Source organism: Chlorocebus sabaeus, chromosome 22, assembly GCF_047675955.1.
Source record: "Chlorocebus sabaeus isolate Y175 chromosome 22, mChlSab1.0.hap1, whole genome shotgun sequence".
Classification (NCBI taxonomy): domain Eukaryota; kingdom Metazoa; phylum Chordata; class Mammalia; order Primates; family Cercopithecidae; genus Chlorocebus; species Chlorocebus sabaeus.
In genome coordinates this window covers 76,035,485-76,058,587 of record NC_132925.1, presented here as the reverse complement: position 1 = coordinate 76,058,587, position 23,103 = coordinate 76,035,485, and the positions used below count along the sequence as shown (strand labels likewise).

At 37.7% G+C, this 23,103-nt stretch overlaps 1 protein-coding gene across 1 annotated transcript; it reads right to left on the bottom strand.

Annotated features, from left to right (window-relative positions):
* Positions 1–2,064: 2,064 nt before the first annotated feature.
* Positions 2,065–18,754, bottom strand: LOC103227836 (cadherin-related family member 3-like). The gene is made up of 5 exons (XM_038003700.2): positions 18,347–18,754; positions 14,459–14,600; positions 10,005–10,072; positions 8,343–8,391; positions 2,065–2,584 (listed from the first exon to the last, which is right to left on the bottom strand). Exons 1-5 carry the CDS (start codon positions 18,668–18,670, stop codon positions 2,427–2,429), a joined length of 741 nt encoding a protein of 246 aa, XP_037859628.1. The 5' UTR covers positions 18,671–18,754; the 3' UTR covers positions 2,065–2,426.
* Between the last annotated feature and the right edge of the window lie 4,349 nt (positions 18,755–23,103).

The window sequence follows — 23,103 nt, the reverse complement described above, 5'->3', positions numbered from 1 at the left end:
AGATGTGAAGGGGGAGACTGAGATTAGAGGGATGCAGCCACGGTCTAGGAATCAGGGTCAGACACTAGGAGCTGAAAGTGGCAAGGAACAGATTTTCCCCTAGAGCCTTTAAAGGTCATGTGGTCCTGCCAAAAACTTCATTCCGGAATTCTAGCCAGCAGACCTGTGACAGAACACATTTCTGTTGCTTTAAGACACTAAGTTTGTGCTAATTTGTGATGGCAGCCTCAGGAAGCTAATACAATGATTATTACTAAATTGAAGATGGTCAGTACAACAGGAAAGAGCATCTGGAGTTTGGAGTCAAATTGATTATGACACAAAGAGGGGTCAGGTTGCACAGTCCTGCCCCTGTGGACACTCTTTGTAGCTCTCTCTCCAATGACGACTGTCATCTCCAGTTCATGCATTCATTCTCCCAGATACATCTGAAACTGAGACCCAAAACAACTAAACAAGGGAAAACAAACACTAACTTACCGATTTTTCTTGGTTTGGGCAGAGGCAGATCAAATACAAATTGATTCAATCCAATTTTGAAAAGAAAGTGAATAAATGCTTTTTCCTTTTTTTTTTTTCTTAAAAGCCCAGGTGGTGGCAGGTGGAGACTCACACATGTATATCCATCAAATCATAATTGATCCAGAGAGAGCCTTGTTGGAGAGAGAAGAGCATTTTCCCAGACAATCTTTGGTCTCTCCCCTGGTTGGGAATTATCATGCCATCTGGAAAAAAGAAGTATACTCCTTTCACAGACGTTGTGCAACTAATTATCAACCAATTCCAACTTGGATTGGCCTAGAACCATGGAGTGACCCCCTCTGTGTTCCCACATCCCAAGCCACTGCTCTCTCAGCAACCAATTTTGATTTAATGAAACTGATCCTACTTTATGCTTAAAATAGTGCTTACAGTTTAAAAAGCACTGCCAAAGGTGGAACCTTAATTGTTTTGTGTTGTTTCCCATGACAAAACTATGGGATAGAAATGGGGCAGATATTATTGTATACATTTTCCGGAAGAAGAAACAACAAGGTTTAGAGAGGCTACGAGATTTGCCACAAGCCTTAAACTTCAAATTCACCGATGTCCTTTGCACCATAATGCCTTCTGAGAATCGACCCATTTGAGGTAGACATCAAGAAAAAATGAGTCTGTTTACTTTCAGATGCTCTCTTTCATTAGGAGGCCAGGTGTGCCTCTGAGCTGAAAAGGAATCCTCTGTGTGTATACATGCAAAGGAAGATAAATAAAACATTTCTTATCATCCAAGCCCCCAATATCCTCTGAGTCAAATAGTTCGTTGCTCATTATATATTTTACTTTCGATAAGATTAATTTTTAAAAAATTATTCCAAGTTGGCTGGGCGCGGTGGTTCACGCCTGTAATCCCAGCACTTTGGAAGGCTGAGACAGGTGTATCACGAGGTCAGGAGATCGAGACCATCCTGGCTAACACAGAGAAACTCCGACTCTACTAAAAGTACAAAAAGTTAGCTGGGCGTGGTGGCGGGTGCCTGTAGTCCCAGGTACTCGGGAGGCTGAGGCAGGAGAATGGCGTGAACCTGGGAGGCGGAGCTTGCAGTGAGCTGAGATGGCGCCACTGCACTCCAGCCTGGACGGCAGAGAGAGACTCTGTCTCAAAAAAAAAAAAATTATTCCAAGCTGAACTCCATCATGGAGTAAATGTAAATTTAGCCTCTACCATCAACAGCATTTCTGGCCTCCTTCTATCATATATCTTCCGATATCCAAGGCAGGAGATAATCAGAGAGTCCATTTAAAACTTATTGTCTAAGTACATAGCTCTCGTAAGACTTGATTTTGACATTTCCTTGGCAATTCACTAATAAGTAAAGTTTTCAGGTGATTATTCTCTATAGGGCTATAAAAAGAAAATTAAAAGCAAGATCAATTGTGCTTTTGAAAAGTGCTGAAAAAAATCCTGATTTTTTTTATGATTACCAGACACCAAAAAAGTTATTTTCTAAAGATAATTCCCATTTCTGTTCCATGAGTCATGGAGAAATAAGCAATTTGAATTAAAGGCAAGATATCTGAATTCATATATTCAAATTTATTTATTCACAAATGTATAGAGAGTCCCCACTCTGTGCCAAGCATGTACTGGGGCTGAAGCAGTGAGCAAAATAGTCTCTGATCTTAAAAAGCATACACTGTACTGGGCAGAGTAAGACAATGAACATATGTCAATTTAGTATCTCGTTTTCAGCAAAACATGTTCAGAGATTCAAAGCTCACCACTCCTGCCGCCTTCACACAGACATCCTGAAATGGAAGATCACAGAAAGCTATAAACACAGACAAAGCAGCTGGCCTCGTGTCTGTAATTTTAGGTAGCCAAGAAAAACTGCCTGTGACAATCATATACACAAAAAAGCAATCATTCAGGCACTGGAAAAATGCTATCCTTGCAAAGGAATGTTTAAGGATGTGGACTCCTCTAAAGGATGGACCTCTGGAGGGGAATGTGTGTTTGCTAAGGGCTCCTTCTGGTGCCTGGGGGTCTTCTTCCACTTTCTTGCACCTGCTCTGCTGTTATATTCATATACATTCCCAGAGACTGTGGGAAGGAAAAAACAAAACACAGACAAAGTGAATTACAGTGAACTTGCAAAGCATTTATTTTTCCCATGAAATGTTTTATTGAGCATTTGCTAGATAGCTGGCATAGTGATGAGTTTATCTTCTCAAGTCTTGTTCTTTTACCAAAGGAAAAACTAGAAGCAGAACCTGAAGCAGTATGTGGTTTCACATGCATTAAAAATTGCCCCTTTAACACAAGGGAGTTATTTTGTGGTATCGGAACAGTTTTGCATCTTGACAGTAGTAGTAGTTATCTGGATCTATAAAGGTGATTAAATGTCATACACATAGACATATAAAAATAAATATACGCAATAACTGGGGAAATCTTAGTAAAGTCTGTGGTCTAGTTTGTTGTGTTGTACCAACGTCAATTTCCTGATTTTGGCAATGCGCTACAGTAATGAAAGATGTGACCTGTGGGGAAAGCTGGGTGATGGGTACACAGTACCTCTCTGTATTATTTTTTTTGTAATTTTTTGTGAGTTTGTAATTGTTTGAAAAGCAAAAGTTTTTTTAAGTCAAATGGGTTTTTTCATTGAAATTAATCTGCCATGTATAGGGTCTGAGGTTTAATTAGCCAACCCTTCACAGAAACAGTAATGTAGTAACAGTAATATACAAGAGAAAAGAAATAAGATAAAAAAACACGGCCTGATATAGTAGGAAATCAACCAATTATTTCTTAGGTAACTGAGGTGTAATTAATGAATAAAAAGAACAATGATAACAGTAATAACTGATCCTATAGTATTTACTATATGCCAGACTCTGTTTTCACATATCAATTTATTTAATCTGTTCAATGTCCTTGTTAGGTAATAAATATTATTTGCCACATTTTAGAAATAAGAGAGCTGGAGCACAGATATGTTAAGTAATCTGCCAATACCACATCATCTCTAAGTGGCAGACCTAGATTTGAATCCCAGCAGTCCAGCTGCAGACTCTAAATACTAACAACCTAGGGTAGGGGGCCACGTCTTATCTCACTTTAGGTTGGGCTCCATGAACAAAATAGTACCTTATGCATCATATTTTAGGTTCCACAGAACATTTGATAAACGATAGTACGTTCTAACAAGTATAGCTAAACCTATTTTTATTTTAAAGTATTTCTCTTCTTTAAATGTCATGTGAAACTTCACAGTGTTGAGTCTGCTCTCAAAGATACATTAATTGAAAGGTGATTCTTCTTCCAGGACCACTGTACTAAAGTGGACAATGCATTTCCCTTCCTTTACACACACAAAAATCTATACCACCAAAAAGTCTATACCCTCATTCAACAGTTCATGTTGGAACTGAAAACCAATTGCTGAGGTACACATCAAACATCCAGGTTCAAAATAAGCCAAATGTATCCATCCAAACATACAGTAACCATGTCCTCCTATTGAGTAGACCAAAGGTGATGAGTATCTGTCAAACACTGAATCAACAAAAAGTGACTGCAATCACTTGTTGTCTTATTAGATCGTGTACACTTGTTTTTTTTCTCTTGAAAATGGAAGTACCTAAAGCCAAGTCTTTGTTGGTCCACTGGTTTTTGTCAGGCCAATCAATGATAGGAGAGGTCATGAATAGTGTTAGGGATAAAGGTTTCTGCGTCAGACTGCCTGGTTTCTAATCCTGACTCCTTCCTCTCACTAAACTATAGTTGTAGGGAAGTTGCCTTATCTCTCTTGGCCACAGTTTTCTCATTTATAAAATGAGGATAATACTAGTCACTACCTCATAAGTAGTTGTCAGAATGTACAATTCATGTAAAAGCATTTTGACCACACTCAGAATTCAGTAAATGTTTACTGTAATTTGATATTAGAAATACCCTAAAAACATCTTGCAATAAGTCTGCAACTGCATAGTTAAATATAAACATTTTCAGTTTGCTAAGAATAATAATGTTAAAATTAACTAGATTACATAGCAGCATTATTCACACTAGCCAAAGGGTGGAAGCAATGCAAGTATCCATTGATGGATGACTGGACAAACAAAATGTGGTATGTAAGTACAAGGGAATGTTTATTCTACCTTACACAGGCAGGATATTTTGACACATGCTGCAATGTGGATGAACCTTGAGGAAAGACATTATACTAAGTAAAAAAAAAAGCCAGCCACACACAAAAAAATATTGTATGAGTCTACTTACATGAAGTACTTAGAGTAGTCAAATTCATAGAGACAGAAAGTAGAATGGTGGTTAACAGAGGCTATGGGGAGGGGAGATCAGAAAGCTATTGTTTAATGAGTATAGAGTTTCAGTTAGGGAAGATGAAAACGTTCTGGAGGTAGTGGTGATGGTTGCACAGCAATGGGCATGTACTTAGTGCCACAGAACTGTACATTTATAAATGATTAAAATGATAATTCTGTGTTGTATATATTTAACACAATAAAGATTTAAATAACTTAATAATTATGAACTGCTTAGAACAAGCCTGGTACTTTGTAAGTACTAAATGAGTATTTATAAAATATACTTTTTTACGGATCATCACTGGTCATTAGAGAAATGCAAATCAAAACCACAATGAGATGCCATCTCATGCCAGTTAGAATGGCGATCATTAAAAAGTCAGGAAACAACAGATGCTGAGTAGGATGTGGAGAAATAGGAACGCTTTTACACTGTTGGTGGGAGTGTAAACTAGTTCAACCATTGTGGAAGACAGTGTGACAATTCCTCCAGGATCTAGAACCAGAAATACCATTTGACCCAGCAATCCCATTACTGGGTATATACCCAAAGCATTATAAACTGTTCTACTATAAAGACACATACACACATACGTGACACATACACACATATGTTTATTGTAGCACTATTCACAATAGCAAAGACTTGGAGCCAACGCAAATGCCCATCAATGATAGACTGGATAAAGGAAATGTGGCACATATACACCATGGAATACTATGCAGCCATAAAAATGGATGAGTTCATGTCCTTTGCAGGACATGGATGAAGGTAGAAACTATCATTCTCAGCAAACTAACACAGGAACAGAAAACCAAACACCACATGTTCTCACTCATAAGTGGGAGTTGAACCATGAGAACATATGTACACAGGGAGGGGAACATCACACACCAGGGCCTGTCAGGAGGTGGGGGACTAGGGGAGGGATAGCATTAGGAGAAATACCTAATGTAGATGACAGGTTGATGGGTGCAGCAAACCACCATGGCACGTGTATTCCTATGTAACAAACCTGCATATTCTGCATATGTATCTCAGACCTTAAAGTATAATAATAAAAAAACATATATATATATATATATACACACACACTTTTTTAAAGAAGGAAACAAGAAATGGCATACAGTGATTTTTATTAGTTCCAATAATAAGAAGAAAGTAGAGAAAGAACCCAGAGAAGGGCATGGAGGTCCATTGCGGGCTGCTCTGCCATTCTTACACCAAGAAGTCTGGTACAAGACACTCCACCCACAGCTGGCACACAACAATCATCTTACTGCCCTTGTACCTAAGGACCTAGCTACCTACTCCTTATCTGACTCTATTCTACCACTATTAAGATTAAATCTCTGCTCTAAACATTTCCACTAACTCTTTTCCTCCCTGTCTTTGAAAGGAAAGAAAGCCATGTTACTCTAGACACATTTATTCCATACTCTAGACTCTAAGCCTTGTTCTAATATCCATGAAATGGGGACAACAATGATACTTCTTTCACAGGAAGATAGAATATGAAAATAGAATGTTAATTCTCATTGTTTGGAACTTCAGTAGGACAAGTCATATTTAGCATAGGTGAGCACTCAATAAATGTTCATGTATGCTTTCAATGAATTCCTGGAAATTGGAACTCATTAGGGCCAAGTTATTTAATATAGATCAGATTAGGATGTAAATAGCATGTTTTTAATTTTACGAAACACTTTTTAAAGGAATGACTTGCTTTAAGGAGAGCTTGGCAGTCAGTAATAAAGCATCAATAATTTCATGCCAAGCTATCCAGAGGTGTCAGGATTTAACTTGCATTAAAGTGTCTCAAGCTGTTATCATGCCAATGAGTCTTCTATGGCTAATACCTCATGTTGAGTGACAGTTTACAAAATGACTTTTACTTTATTATATTCATGTTTAAACTTCATAACCACCCCATGAAAGAGAGAAAGCCCACACTGTTGTGCCTTCTTTGCAGCCGGTGAAAGGGAGACTCGGGGAGGTTAAGTGCTTTGTCCATGTTCACATGGAGTGTTAGTAGTTGTGTCAACACTCAAACCCTAGTCTTCTAACTCTACACCAGGGCTTTTCCAATAACTCTGATGACTTTCTATTTCTGCCTCTTTCTTTAGGAAAGAAATGCATGGAAAAAAAACCTTCAAAATGTTTTATAAAATGGAAGTATGATCTGCTTGGCAATTCCAGGGATCATAACAGATAAATCTTGAGAACAGGGATTTCAAATCCATGACCCATTTGGACTATATGTGGTTGATTAAAGATGGCTACAAATGCTTTGACTCTCGTACCTTGAGAAGTGGGGTACTGCTCCTCTCTTTGAATCTGGATAGACTCCGACTGCTTTAATGAGGCAGAAGTGATGCTATGCCAATTTCTAGGCCTGATCCTCAAGAAATCACAACTTTCCCTCCTATCTCTTGGGCTTTCTCCAAGAGATCTAAACTGCCATGTAGGGGGTTCACCTATCCCTGCTGGAGCAACTACATGAAGAGTCCCTGTATTAGTCTGTTCTCATGCTGCTAATAAAGACACACCTGAGACTGCACAATTTATAAATGAAAGAGGTTTAACGGACTCACAGTTCCACATGACTGGGGAAGCCTCACAATCATAGCAGAAAGTAAAAGAGAAGCAAAGGCACATCTTACATGGTGGCAGGCAAGAGAGCTTGTGCAGGGGAACTCCCATTTATAAAACTATCGGATCTCATGAGATTTATTCACTACCAGTTTCGTGGGGGAAACTGACCCCACGATTCAATTATTTCCACCTGGCCCCGCCCTTGACATGTGGGGATTATTACAATTCAAGGTGAGATTTGAGTGGGGACACAGCCAAACCCTATCAGGCCCTGAGATTATATGAAGAAGAAGTGGGACCCAGCAGGGTCAAACTGTAACTGTCCCCACCAAGCTATCATGCTTGTGAGTGAAGCCACTGTGGACCTGCAAGACCAGACAGACTGCCAGCTGAATACCATTGAAGTGACCCTTTATAAAGCAAAAAAAAAAGGTCCAGGTGATAACCTGTTCAAATTCCTGACACACTAAAATGTGAGATATAATAAAATGGTGGTTATTCTAAGCTAGTAAGTCTTGGGGGAAGTTTGTTGCACAACATATAACTAGGGAATGAGGTAGATATGTTTTATTTGGCCTACACAGTAGAGTTTAATTGAATTATTTGACTACTTTTAAAGGTGGGTAGATTTCATGTAACAATTTAGATTTCTAGCTTCCTTTTGAAGTACCAAAATTATGGCAACACAAGGCCTCTTCCCAGTAATTTGATGGAGCTGAGTGACAGCCACGTCCCCCAAGCATTAGCTGCCATTGATGATTGAATTTACTGTTTTATCTGACCCCTTACAGTCATTTATTTTACCTGCCTGGTGCTAAAATAGTATTCCTTAGGACACAGTCTCATTTTATAAAAGAATAAGCAATTCATTCACATAGTTTAATATCTAAATAGGTGAAATGCACTTAACTCAAAAGATATTTAAACACCATACCTGGGTCAATGACTTCTCCATCAAACACAGTCTCATATACAGTGGTTTCCTTTTAAAAAGCACAATGTATTAGCAATAAAGTCAGCTTGATAAGATTTGTTTTTACAAGCATTGAAGACTTTGAGCAGATGACTTCTTATAAGTTACCTCATCTTTCTAATTTATAGAGGGCTAACAGCCTTAAGACAAAAGATTCCCGCTGTTTGTATCTCCTCCTAATCCCATCCCCCACATCAGTCTGCCTGTCATGCCCTCTTATCATGTATGGGAGGTGCTATGGGCTGAATTATGTCCCCCCCAAAATTCATATGTTGAAATCCTAACCCTAACCTCAGCGTGTGACTGCATTTGGAGATAGAGTGATTAAGTTAAATGAGATCACATGAGTGAGCCTTAATCCAATATGACTGATGTCCTTCTAAGAATTGGAGACTAGGACACAAACAGCACAGGCTGAGGGATGACTGTGAGGACGTAGTAAGAAGGTGGCCATCTGCAAGCCAAAGAGAGAGACCTCAGAAGAAACTAAATCTGCTGACACTTTGATCTTGGACTTCCAGCCTCTAGCACTGTGAGAGATAAATTTACGTGGTCTAAGCTACCCAGGCTGTCATATTTTGTTATGGCAGATGAAGCAGACTCATACAGGAGATGAGCTGGCATTGGTTTACTAAAGGAAGAGGCAGAGGAAGGAAGCATTGAAAGAGAACCAGTTTATGAAACAATATTGTGGTCAACTAGGATTCGGCTAGAAATGTTCTTGGTTTAAGAGGAGGTAAGCAGAGAGAAGAAAGGAAATGAAGACTAAAAATGCCCTCCTTGTTCCATTCTACATTGGCTTTTCCTGGAACCAACCTTATCCTTGTACAGTCATTTATATGGATCATTTAGTGAATGAGCCTCAGCCAATTTGAGGATGGTTTGCATACTCTAGGGTTTAGATTTTTTAACATCTGCTAAGAAACTCCAGAGTTGAAGAACTTATTTAGATCAATCACATGTATAAACTATTTACAAATACAGTGTTTATGTTTATTTCTATTTTATTTATTTATTTTTTAGATGGAGTCTCATTCTATCACTCAGACTGGAGTGCAATGACATGATCTTGACTCACTGCAACCTCTACCTCCCGGGCTCAAGCAATTCTCATGCCTCAGTGTCCCAATAGCTGGGACTACAGGTGTGCACCACTATACCTAGCTAATTTTTGTATTTTTAGTAGAGACGGGGTTTTGCCATGTTGCCCAGGCTGGTCTCAAGTTCCTGACCTCAAGTCATCTGCCCTTCTCAGCCTCCCAAAGTGCTGGAATTACAGGTGTGAGCCACCATGCCTGGACTAGTTTTTATTTTTAAGAATGGTGAATAATGCTAAGGTTCCCTTTGTCTAGAGGTTGTTTTTTTTTTTTTTTTTTTCTTGAATGCATGTGTAGTACTTGAGGCAGATTTTGATCTAAGCCAAATTTTAAAACTTAACCTGAATTTACAGTTTTGTAATGCACACAAATTCAGCAAAAGGAGATAAATTGAAATTATTTTACTTCCTATGATGATTGAATATGTTTACCATATGTTTATATGAAAGAACTTCTCATTGAACAACAATTACAAGGAAAAATGTTCTCTTTCTTTTACTGTAGAGGTTCACAAAAATGTACTTACTGTTAACACTTCTAATTTTTTATTTCTGTTTCCTGTGGCAATAATTTCCTTTTGATTTCCATCGCCTACTACAAAATAAATAAATAAAAGTCAAGTATCTGATGAGTGGCTTTTTAAAAATCACACAATTCAAGCATAGTCATGTAACAATTAACAATCTGTATCTTACCTACAATATACTTAATTCCTCTGTATGAAAAGAAAATTTGACAAAATATCAGCTTTACTATGTTAACAGATGACAAAAATAATTTCATTCAATAGTCAGTACATGATTATCCCATCTCCAAGAAAAAAGAAATACAGTATAAGGAAGAATAAAATGGTCTTCATTAACCATCACCACCACATCCTTCACTGCACCATAAACAAATTCTATTTAGTTAATAAACATTCATGTCGAACTCATTTTTGAAGTCATGATATTCTGCACTCCGAAGAGATATTTTTAGATGGTGCGGCAAGTAGCTACATTTTCTATCCACTTATTTGGCCTCTCTGCCCTGCTCCAGACATGCTCCAGAGAGCTTAAAACCAGTCAGATGTGTGGAGAGGGTACCTAATTTATCACCAGTCCCTCAACTAGATTCTGGTGCTAATCAAACACCTATGAAACCACTTGCATCAAAATAATATGAAAAAATTTGTTTGTTTGTTGGCTCACAAATTTTTGTTTAAAACATAATCTCGGCCAGGTGCGGTGGCTCATGCCTGTAATCCCAGTACTTTGGGAGGCCGAGGCAGGTGGATTTCCCGAACTCAGGAGTTTAAGACCAGCCTGGGCAACAAGGTGAAACCCCATCCCTACTACAATACATAAAATCAGCTGCGCTGGCAGCATGCACCTGTAATCCCAGCTACTTGGGAGGCTGAGGCAGGAGAATTGCTAGAACTGGGGAGGCGGAGCTTGTAGTGAGCCAAGATTGTGCCACTGCACTCCAGCCTGGGCAACAGAGCAAGACTCTGTTGAAAGAAAGAAAGAAAGAAAGAAAGAAAGAAAGAAAGAAAGAAAGAAAGAAAGAAAGAAAGAAAGAAAGAAAGAAAGAAAGAAAGAAAGAAAGAAAGAAAGAAAGACATAATCTCACAGAAAATCTGTTTCATATGTTCTAAGGTAGAACTCAATAACACGTTGCTGCTGTTTTTCAAAGAAAGCTCCCCAACTGTTTCTGGGATAGAGTAGGTTTGCGATCATTGGCAAAAAGGAACCATCAAGTTTCGTATACCGAGTACTTTCCTCTGCCCTTCAAAAGCATACAGAAGCCCTTAGAGTAAGTTTACCAAACCTCAACTGGTTTTAGCTCTTTATATCAAAAGCTTAGAAAAACAAAAAAAATCACATACTTGGGTTTGGCGTTGGAGACTTCCTTAGTCGTTTTCTGACAGCATTCCATAATGTTCCCATATTTCCAAAGCAGGAAACATACCCAGGAAATCAACCCAGCAAAGAAAATAGCCATCAGAGTGAAGATAAAAGGAATGTACCAGTCATTGGATTTGTACGTGTTTATAGCTGTGGACACGATAGTCAGACCTTTTCTTTGCTGAGAAATATCATTTCAAAGGAAACAGAGCATTAGTTGTGTTTTCAGAAAGCATCTGTTTACACCTAGTAGCAGCAGTACAGAGCCATAGTCCTTTACAGACAGGAAGATATTGTCTAACATATGCATATTTTTTAAAACACTACAGGTGTTTTAAAAAACTGAGGAACACCCTTGCATACAGAAGGCCCAAATTAAGGATGTGAAAACTTGAATTGTATGCAATGACCACTCTGTGATCTTGAACAAACCATTTCTCCTCTTTGTCTTCAGTTTTCTCATTTGTAAAATCAAGAGTTTTCACTAGGTGGTATCTGAGGTCCTTTTAAGCTTATATGCTCCATTACCTACTCTACACACAATAACTGCTTTTGTGCAGCTTAAGAGAACAATGTGTTCTCGAATATCAAGCATTCTGTTGAGAGGATTTGCCATCCATGTTTTTTTCAATGCTTCTATTTCAAAGGATAGAAAACAACAAAATAAACTAACCATAAAGTTTACTGAACAGACTTTATCTGTGCATTACTCAGGAGACATTCTGGAATTCTGCAGAGGCTTTACATACCTATTTTTAAAATAATACAATACTAACAAGTCTGCTAAACTTTGTAAGCTTTGGATTGAGGATAAAATGAAATGATGAATATAATACATGCAGTGCAATGCCTGGCACATGGTATGTGCTCGTGACTATGAATATCATGGCTACCAGAGAAGAAACCTTTTTTTTTTTTTTCCTTTTTTTTTTGAGATGGAGTCTCACTCTGTCGCCGAGGCTGGAGTGCAGTGGCACGATCTCGGCTCAATGCAACCTCCACCTCCCCAGTTCAAGCAATTCTCATGCCTCAGCCTCCCGAGTAGCTGGGACTACAGGTGCTTGCCACTACACCTGGCTAATTTTTTGTAGTTTTAGTAGAGATGGGGTTTCATCGTGTTAACCAGGATGGTCTCGATCTCCTGACTTCGTGATCCGCCCACCTCGGCCTCCCAAAGTGCTGGGATTACAGGCATGAGCCATCGCGCCAGACCACGAGAATAAACTTTTCAAAATACCCATTTGTAGAGATTTTTAATTGATAGAATTTTAGATTTTTAATTGATAGAATTCACTGAGTGATTTAATTGATTAGATTTAATTGATAGAATTCACTGATGGGCAGGACTTTCAGATCATTCAGACAACATGATTAGTTTCTTAGGAGTTCTCTATGCTCTACCTGCAATTCTCACAAATTCTGTTTCACGTCACAATTTATACTCATAGATGTACACTCTAAAATGTGGTCCTGTGCTGAATGGTGTAGTGCCCAAGTGGAAAAGCATACGGGTGAAGGTGCTGCCCTGAGTAGCCCTTTAGCCTTTTTAGATGAAACATGAACTTACAGTAGAACATTTCCCACACAGAGACCCAAATAAAATTCTATAACTCTTTACTTCAGAATCAGTGGTTGGAGGAGGTGGCATATTGGCTCTTCTCACATAAATATCTATAACAGCAGTGCCCGTTCTGGGCTTGGTGGATTTGCCATATTTCAAGTTGTCATCAATTATATGCACAACAAGATGGTACCACCTCTGCACTTCAGCTTGAGACTCAAAATTGAAAGGATTTTTCACAATTAATTTTGGAGTATTTGAACCTCGAGTTGGGTCAAATCCAAAATGATGGTTCTCGTTTCCTTTAAAAGGGATAATTGGAAAGTTAGAATTATTTTAAGGTATATTGAAAGGTTTTCTCAAACTACCTTAAATTGCTATTAAAACACCGTAGGCATAATTTTTAAAAAAAAATTTCCATTGCACCGTGAGTTTTTATATCTATACATGGCTTATAAAAAAATTGAGATCAAATGAGCAACAAATTCAGTTGGTCAGGGAAAAAATTTAAAGATTAAGATCATGAATCTGATCCCATATATGGCCAGCAAGCTTCAAATTATTATCCAATTACTTTGTCTAATTGATTCTCCTTTCCTTCTACTCAGATCAATTTGATTTCCATCTTCAACTTAGTCTAGTTCAATATAAAATGGGCCTGTCAGATCATGAAGATCTATTGAACCCCTTCTAATTTTAAGTTATCTCCATAGCCCTGGAGACAATGTTGATGTACATGGTCCTGACCTTCATGGAGCTTATCACCCAGCAAGGGAATAAGACATCAAACTAGTCTTTAAAATCAACTGGCAATGTGCTTACTGATTTCCAAGCTTCTACTCCTACAGATAAATGACAGCAGGTCTGACCTCCATAATTTAAATAGGTCTCCATGTTATGCTGTCTCATGATACCCAGTAGTTTTCCTTTATAGAACTTATCACAGTTTGTAATTTTATAATTGCTGGTGTTACTACTAGTCTAATAAACAATGAGTGCCATAAATATCTGTCTCGTATACTTCTGTGTACCCATTTCCCAGCACAGTGCCTGATACATAGTTGGTCCCAATATATGCCTTTCATAAAAAATAAGATAGCTTAAGTTGATACGGATCTGTGCAAATCCAAAAATAACACAGTTTGAAAACATGTATCCTATTGAATCTGTACCAATAGCATTGAATGGAAAGGTGGCTGTTGTTATCCAGCACCCTGGACAGCAGACTTCATTCCTTGCAACTTAACCTTCACCATTTCCCATTCAGGTCCAAAGTCTTTTGTCAAAGTGTCTGTAAAATTACTGATACTTCCATTATAGGAAGAATTAGATTTCATATGTGAAAGTAAAAATGATGCCATGAGGAAACAATGCTATAGATATTAAATAGTTTAACCCTTATAAACATAATCATTTCTGAGGTTATATATGCTGTCTAACAGGGCAAAACTAATGTCAATTTGACATACGCTCATGATTAAAAGAAATAGCAAAATTATGCACCAGAAACCATCTCAAAACGCATTTCAAAACCTTGTGAATGTCTGTCGTGGCAGTTCAGGGCGAAGCCATTGACGTTTGTCCCAAGAGCAACATTGTCAAAAATGACTGTCTTATACAGAGAGGGTGTGCAGACAGGTGCTTCATCATTCTCGTTTTCAATGTCAACAGTGACCTGTCAGCCATGAGGGAAGAAGAAACATCAAATCCACACCATGTGACTATTTATACACAATATCAGAAATAAGCATATGGGTAGAGACGGATCATTTGGAATTATTAAATAAAAAGTCTAGAGACTTGGATTTGAAAAAAAATGTTCCTGCAGATTGGAATTCTGGCTGTCAATCAACCAATCAGTGGTTTATTATTCCTGGGTTAGCTGTGACATTCAATGTAGCCATTAGGGAGGACTTTGGGCTCATTAGACAAGCTTACGGAAAGTTCACAATTTATGTAAATGATGAGAAAAGGAAAGCTGAAGAATGACACCTCTAAAAATTATAAACCCTTGAACTCTTTAAATATCTATGCTTAATGACATAGATAAATTTGCTTCCTCTTTCTCAAAAGAGCTTCCTCAGTACTACTGTCTCAAACTCAATATTTTATTGGTGACAATATGATTCCTTCAAAATATGCTCTGACTTTAATTTAGGGACTGTTATCAACCTTTTCTTAATTAAAATACCATAAACCAGGAAACTATGATTTACATAGAAAAAGATCAAAATATCAAGAATTTTTAAATGTCAGTGATCGAATGCCAGTCAGCCTAGAAAGGTTATCTACTCCACTCTTAGATGACTAATAACTTTCTCAACAATACTTGCAGAAGAATCCCTGGTGCGCTCATATTTGCAAGTATTAGCTTTTAAAAATATTTTATGTAATGTTTTAAAAACACATCTAAATTCTTAAGGAATGATTCATTCTTTAGGACTACTTCTATAGACTGAATACAGCTATGCATCTCATTAAATATGTGAGACATTTTTACATAATAATTAAATGGATTTTAAGGAGATTTCTGTAGTAGTCCAGAGCTATTTCCATTATATCACAGAAAGATATCAGAAATCTTTATTAAAATCCTGAGCCTGACACTTATTGGTGCCTTTATTTGGCACAAGTGACTTACCTTTGCTTTCTTCATCTGCAAAAAGCAGATCTCAATCTCTACCTTCTCAGGACTGTCAGAAGGATCAGTTCATTCGTTCAGTGAATATTTATTGAACACTCACTATGTACCAAGCACTGATCTAGACACCACAGAAGCTACAGTGGAAAACCAAAAACAAAGACCCTGATCTATTATAATTTATTCTAATGAGGAAAGCAAAGCAATAACTATATTGACAAATAAATATATTAGGCAATATCATAGAGTAAACTGATGCTATTCAGGTTAAGGAGATAGAGAACAGCTGATGGAAGCATTTTAAGACGGAATTCTTTCTTTGACTCACTCACCTATTCCCTTTCTCCCATATTTGTTACATGTCCTTAAGCATGTGTGTATCCTCATAGAATATGTAGCTTTTAGTTGTATAATTTTGACTTGCATAAATGATATGGTGCTATAGACCTTTTGTGTTTCCTGCTTTTCTCACCCAGGGCCACATATGTGCTATCCATGTTTTTGTCTGTATAACTTATTTGCTATTTCTGGAGTCTGTATTCCATAGTATGCATCTACCACATTTACTTGCTCATTTCCCTAATAATGAACACACATGGGTTGCTTCAAATGTCCACCATTACATACAATGTAAAAGGCCCTTATGAACAAATTTCATTTGGGCAGAGATATGATTAAAGAGAGCATGTGAGCCAATGGAAGATAAGCATTACAGTCTTTGGCAGAGGTTCTGAGGTAAAACGTGGCCGGTGTGTTGGAAAAACAGCAAATGTTTCATGTGACTGGATTGAAATGAGTAAGAGGGAGAGAGCTAGGAGGTAAAGACAAAATGGTAGCCAGGGCCTAGATCATACAGGGCACTGCAGACTTTGGAAATGACATTGGAGCTTAGCTAAGCATGATGGGAAGCCAATGGAGAATGTTGAGGAAGAGGATGATTTATCTTTGTAAAAGGTCACTCTGGCTGTGGTGTGAAGAGTAGGTTGTGAAGGGCACAAGTGGGAATGGCGGTTCTAATCAAGAAGCTGCTACACTAGACCAGGTGAGGTATGGTGAAGGCACAGTTGGGGTATTAGCAGTAGACAAGTAAGAAGTGGAAGGACTTAGGGTACATTTTGAAATTAGAGATGACAGAAATTGCTGTTGGATTGGAGAAATAATCTAGGGTATGTGATAGTGATTAAGTGCTCAGGCTTAATCCTTCTCCTTCTTTCAGATGGGTAATCTTGGATAAGTTACGTAACTTTGAAGCCTAGGAAATAAAATTATTTCATATGTTAAAAGTTGCATCAGTAACTACCCAATGAGATGAGATTGAATTCTAAATAAGATAATCAAGGGAATTTCATAGCACTTGACTTTTGTTAGGTTCTCAATAATGAGTGGGTGATGATGATAGTGATGACGATGATGATGATGGATTCCTAAACTTTTGAGCTTAAAGTCCTATCTCCCTTTTCTGAATTTGAAAGTAACATGTGTGTGTGTGTATATATATATATATATATAATTTGACATATATATACATATATACATAAATAAAATTTGGCACTTGCTATATACTAGTTAACTTCTCACATGTTAAAATTTTGAAGCTTTCTGATCATATATGGTACCTTATACTTCTTTGTAACCTAGGATGTTGTACATAGAGTAAACATTCAATAAATATTCATTAAAGAAAGAAAGAATGAACAAGCTCCTGCTTTGTTTTTAGGCAAAACAGAGTCACTTGAAGATTTGAGGGTTGTTGAATTATTATTAAATCTGCTTTCCCCTCTTCTCGTTTGTAGTAAGTAAATGATAATTCTAAGTGGTATCATACTATACTATTTGAGAGTCCTTAAATGTCTACAGGAAATACTGCCACAGGTACCTAGGTCTAAAGATCACTTTCATGGGTATCACACTGAGACAAACAAGCCACGTAATCCCTTCCTCATGACTGTAACTCAGTCCCTGTGAAAGTCATTCTAACTATGATATGAATGGTCTGATGTTTTCATCACAATGACACACTCAGGAAACCTAATAACCATATAAGCGGCAAGCCAGGGGACTCTGTACAGTAGGAGGAAATGTGCAGTGAGTCATTAGGCCAGATGGAGACCTTGTAATTATTTAAGCCTACTGTTTCTTCTCCAATGACAAAACCTTATTGTCATTAATAACAGGCACCACATCATCAGTACAGCAGCATTCACTCTTGATTTCTTTCAAGAGTCCTTTGACATTGCTTACATAACTTAGAGGGCCATACTTTCCCCCACTTTGATGCCAAAAGAATGCACCTTGGTTAACTACCTTCATTACAAACATCACCTCTCAACAAGAGGCAGCCTGTGTTTAAGTCCAGTTCTACAAATCTTATAATTAGGGAATTAAGGGAAGTTTTCTAAACTCTGTGCCTCAGTTTCCTCACCTGTAGGGTGAAAATGATTATAGCATATTATTACCTACCTAAAAAGTTTAAGGTGAGGATGTACTATGTCAATATACATAATGTGTCTAGAACTGAACACATGGTAAGTACTAGATGACTATTTGACATTATTATAAGTTTATTATTTTCATCAGAATGAGAGGCATTAGCAGGTTCTTCATTTTCAACCAAGCCTCAAACTTTTAAAGTTTAGCATATGCAAGTTATAGAATGTTAGGCAGTAAGAGAAAGTTATGACCATTCTCCACTGCTGTAACTGTTTGACCAGTCTGATTTTAATAAATTAGAATTTAATAGAGCATCTCTATAATGTCAAAACCTGGGTCTCTCTACTTACCATAGTCATTGCTGTACGAGAGTGAAATCTGTCACAGTCCACAGCTTCCACGGTGAGGTTATATTGCTTCACAGACTCGTAGTCTGGCTGTGTGGTAAGTTCGATCATTCCAGAGAGAGGATGAATCCAGAATCTTTGTATAACCTGGGTGTCTCCATTGGCTATTTTGTATGTCACACAGTTTGGTGGGTGGTCTTCATCAATGGCAATCACTCTTCCAACTTTGTAGAATGCTGCCAATAACATTTTGTAAGGCTCATTCTCATCATGCAGATACATTGCTTTAAAAAACGTAACATGTCTTTGTTTACCAAATAGTATCATAGTTTCTCAAAGGATCAGCCTCTATTCTTTTGGACAACGAAATATGTTTGAAGACCTTCAACTCTACATAACGGAAGACAAATTGAGAGAAAGTCCTCTATCACTTTAAACCATTTGCCTTGAGTCAAATAACATCAGTTAACAGTAAGTTTACAATAATAATGATTAGCTTACATGCACTGCATGAATATTTTCTACTAGGCATTATGCTAAGATTAGCATCAGATAATGGTTCACAGCACAGACTCAAACCAGACTTCCTAGGCTTCAAGTTTCAACTCTGTCATTTATTAGTGCAACTCATTGGAAGATTCTGCAACCTCTCCAGGCCTCATATTCTTTATCTACAAACTAGGAATAATATATACCATACAAAATTGTTGTGAGGATTGAATGAGTTAAAATGTATAAAGCACTTTGAATAGTACCTAGTATATAAGTAAATACTAAGTAAAAAATAGCTATTATTTAATTGAATTATCCATTGAATCTTCTCAACAGGCTTATGATATATCTACTATTACTGTCCTCATTTTATAGATAAGTAAATTAGGTCTAGTGGTATTAAGTAACTTGCTCACCATCACAGAGCTAATAGTGGTGGAATCAGGATTTAAATCGGTACTTGATGATTCTACAGCCCATATTTTAAAAATCATGTTCTGTAATTCCAGTGTGCAATACCCCCAAATAATCTCTTAGAAGAGAAATGGGTATGATCTATTGGCTGCATAATAAATATACTCAAATTGTTATTATTATTATTATTATTATTATTATTATTTTGAGACAGGGTCTCACTCCATCACCCAAGCAGGAGTGCAGTAGTGCAACCATGGCTTACTACAACCTCAGCCTCCTGGCTCAAGTGGTCCTCCTGCCTCAGCCTCCTGAGTAATTGGGACTACAGGTGCATGCCACCACACCAAGGCAATTAAAAAACAAAAATTTTATACATATGAGGTCCCACTATGTTGCCCAGACTGGTCTCAAACTCCTGGGCTCAAGCAATCCTTGCACCTTGGCCTCACAAAGTACTGGGATTACAGGCGTGAACCACTGCACCCAGTCTAGACCCAAATTCTTTATCCTTCCTATGTTCATGCTTTTTGCCATTTAACCTCATAGTGCCCCTCCCATTCTGACTTGGGGCCCAGCCTGCAACTTGTTTTCGCCAATGGGATATTAGCAAATCCGATGTAAGCAGAAACCTGAAAGGTACTTGCATGATCAGGCTTGCCTTTCTTGTGCACTTTTTTTCTTTTTTCTTTTTTCTTTTTTTTTAGATAGAGTCTGGCTCTGTTACCCAGGCTGGAGGGCAGTGGCATGATCTCGGCTCTCAGCTCACTGCAACCTCTGCTTCCTGGGTTCAAGTGATTCTCCTGTGTAAGCCTCTCAAGAAGCTGGGATTACAGGTGCCCACCACCATGCCTGGCTAATTTTGGTTTTGCTTTTGTTTTTGTTTTTTTGACAGAGTCTCACTCTGTCCCCCAGGTTGGAGTGCAGTGGCGCAATCTTGGCTCACTGTAACCTCCACCTTCTGAGTTCAAGCGATTTTCCTGCCTCAGCCCCCTGAGTAGCTGGGATTACAGGTGCCCAACACCACACCGAGCTAAGTTTTGTATTTTTGGTAGAGACAGGGTTTCACCATGTTGGCCAGGCTGGTCTCAAACTCCTGACCTCAGGTGATTCACCTGCCTTGGCCTCTCAAAATGCTGGGATTACAGGTGTGAGCCACTGTGCCTGGCCTCTTTGCAATTCCTCCTTTTTCCTGAAAACAAGCTCAGGCTAGCCTGCTGGAAGACGAGAGAGGAACCAAACCTTCCCAGTCACCCCAGCCAAAGCCAGAATAGATCAGCTGAAAGCTAGCCAACTCTCACAATTTTGAGCAAGCCCAGTCATGACCAGACAGACAAGCCAGCCACTTCTTAGACTCATGGGCTAAATAAATGTTTATTGTTGTATTACACTAGTATTTTGTTGGTCTTATTACACAGCATACTTATAGTAGTAGGTAACTAGTACCACAAGTTTACCCCTCAGTCATTTTTGCCTGAACTGTAAACTCCAGGGCAAACACCTTATCACTACCATTTACTGAAATACCACTATACAATGGCTAGCTCACCAACACATGTACAGGACATTTTGGTTGCTAATAACCAAGAATAAAAAATTAAGATAAAGAAATCATTTCATTGCTGTTCCCATCACTTTCAGCCTAATAGGGTTTCTTTCTCTGTTTGTATCCTCCTTTTACCAAGGTTCCCTATCAATCTCTAATAAAATGTTATTTTTCAATTGTTATTATTATTTTTTAATAGATACAGAGTCTCACCATATTGGTCAGGCTGGTCTTGAACTCCTGGCCTCAAGTGATCTGCCTGCCTCAGCCTCCCAAAGTGCTAGGATTACAGGAGTAAGCCACCACGTCCTGCCTAATAATGTGTTATTAAGCAGGCAATGAACATGTCTCATAATACCAAAAACAGAGAAACCATACTCATGAAAAAAATGTGTTTTATTATGGCAAATCCAGAATATAAAGAGTCCAAACTTGCTCACATGAAATAACTAGTATTAAGAGAAAAGTGTCACAATGGATACAAGACCACATAAAATAGATTACATGTAAAATTGCCATCTCTATCAGACAGTCCTGGGCAAAGATGGTGTCACTTTCACATTTAACACCTGAATAAGTATAATAGGAAGCTTATTGTTCTGTAAGCATAAAATTAACCTTTCAATAAAAACTAAAAGCTATATTAAGCATCTTTAGCTGAAGTTTAAAATAGAGTAATTATGAAACTCTGCAACTCTGCCAAATACCTCATCAAAAACTATTGGAAATGAAATATATTTTGCCTTGTGACTTGCAACTCAGTGTGATTCCATTATCATGTATTCTCTTCTAAATAATTTCCGATAAAGAAATCTTTTCGCCTATTCCTAACCCCCTCTAGAAGTTTTTGCGAATTTATCACTTACCATTAGAAAAAATTTACTATAAATATTATAAATTTCCATAATTTGGGGGGAAAAAAACCTCATGTAGTTCTCAAATACACTCAAATTTTCTGCGCTGATCCACGCCGTATGAAAAAGACTTCCACATTAATGGATTTTTAAAAATGTCCTCAAAGTCTATAGGCTAAATGTTTGATATTACTAGGAGACTTCATTTTCTGAGTAGTTTTACCTTTCCAATTTCCTCCTTTAAAGCAAATTGCCACTGACTGTGAAGATTTTATTTCTTCTGATGGACATCTCAGAAACCAACTCTCACCTAAATTTACTCAGTTTGTGTACTCTGGTGGGGAGGATGAAGGGAGATTTAAAAAAAAAAAAAAGAAAGAAAGAAAGAAAGAAAGAAAGAAAGAAAGAAAGAAAGAAAGAAAGAGAAAAGTTCTGGCACGTTCTACACTGTAAGCACTCAATAAATGATAGTGATTATTATTTGTGATGGTATTGCGGCTATTTTAATATGTGTCATGTAGTTAACATACTAAAACTATCAGCTAATCCTCCTCTTAACTCATAAAATAATTATTGTAATCTTTCTTTTACAGATGAGAACTCAAAGACACAAACAGATTATGTGACTTGCTTTGAGTCATTTAACCAGCAGTAAGAGAGTCAGCTTTGAATCTAGATCTACATGACTCTAGGTCTCGTAGTTTTTTGCTATATCAGTGGGCTCTCTTTTAAAGACCTAGAAGTCCTCTGTCTCGGAAAGCAAGTCACTAGACAGCTATTTGGAGAATAGTACACATAGGGATGACCCACTTATCTCTTTAGATGAATTCCCAGAACTTGTTTTCAGATCTCCGTTGGTCTCAGTCACCAAATCCATCCAAGAAAACCAGCCTGTAATAATAAATAGAGAACTGGACCAGGAATTTGGAAGTTTTCATTTAGCTACAATATCTGCTACTTATTAGCTGTGTAACTTTGAGTAAACTCATTTCTTTCTCCACTCCAATTTTCTTATAGTGGAAAAAAAAAGAGGTCGAATCCTTCAGCCATTCCAAATCAACAATATTATGACTGAAAATTCTCAATCCTTCTTCTTAGCCATCAATAAAGTATTAAATGATGCCTAAGAAAACGTGTAAGTGTTCAATACATTTAGAGTGTTTTACCTTCAAACATAAAATTAAATTTCAGGAAAACTTCAGTTAGTTGGAAAGAAACTGAGATGAAACACTTACTTTTCCTAAAATGGTATTTTTAAAAATGCCAGTCTCAAAAGGCAAAACTATGGAGACAGTAAAAAGATCAGTGGTTGCTAGGGATTGGGGGAAGGGAGAGATAAAAAGGAAAACGGAATTTTTAGAATAGTGAAACTACTCTGTATAATCATAAAATGGTGGATACACGTCATTTTACATTTGTCCAAACCCATGGAATATATAATGCCAAGGGTGAAC

Coding starts and splice junctions, on each gene's coding strand:
- LOC103227836 (XM_038003700.2), bottom strand. CDS start 18,670: ATGATACTATTTGGTAAACAAAGACATGTTACGTTTTTTAAAGCAATG. Junction 14,601..18,346: donor CTCGTACAGCAATGACTATG/GTAAGTAGAGAG, acceptor CATGGCTGACAG/GTCACTGTTGACATTGAAAA. Junction 8,392..10,004: donor AAAAATTAGAAGTGTTAACA/GTAAGTACATTT, acceptor GCTTTTTAAAAG/GAAACCACTGTATATGAGAC.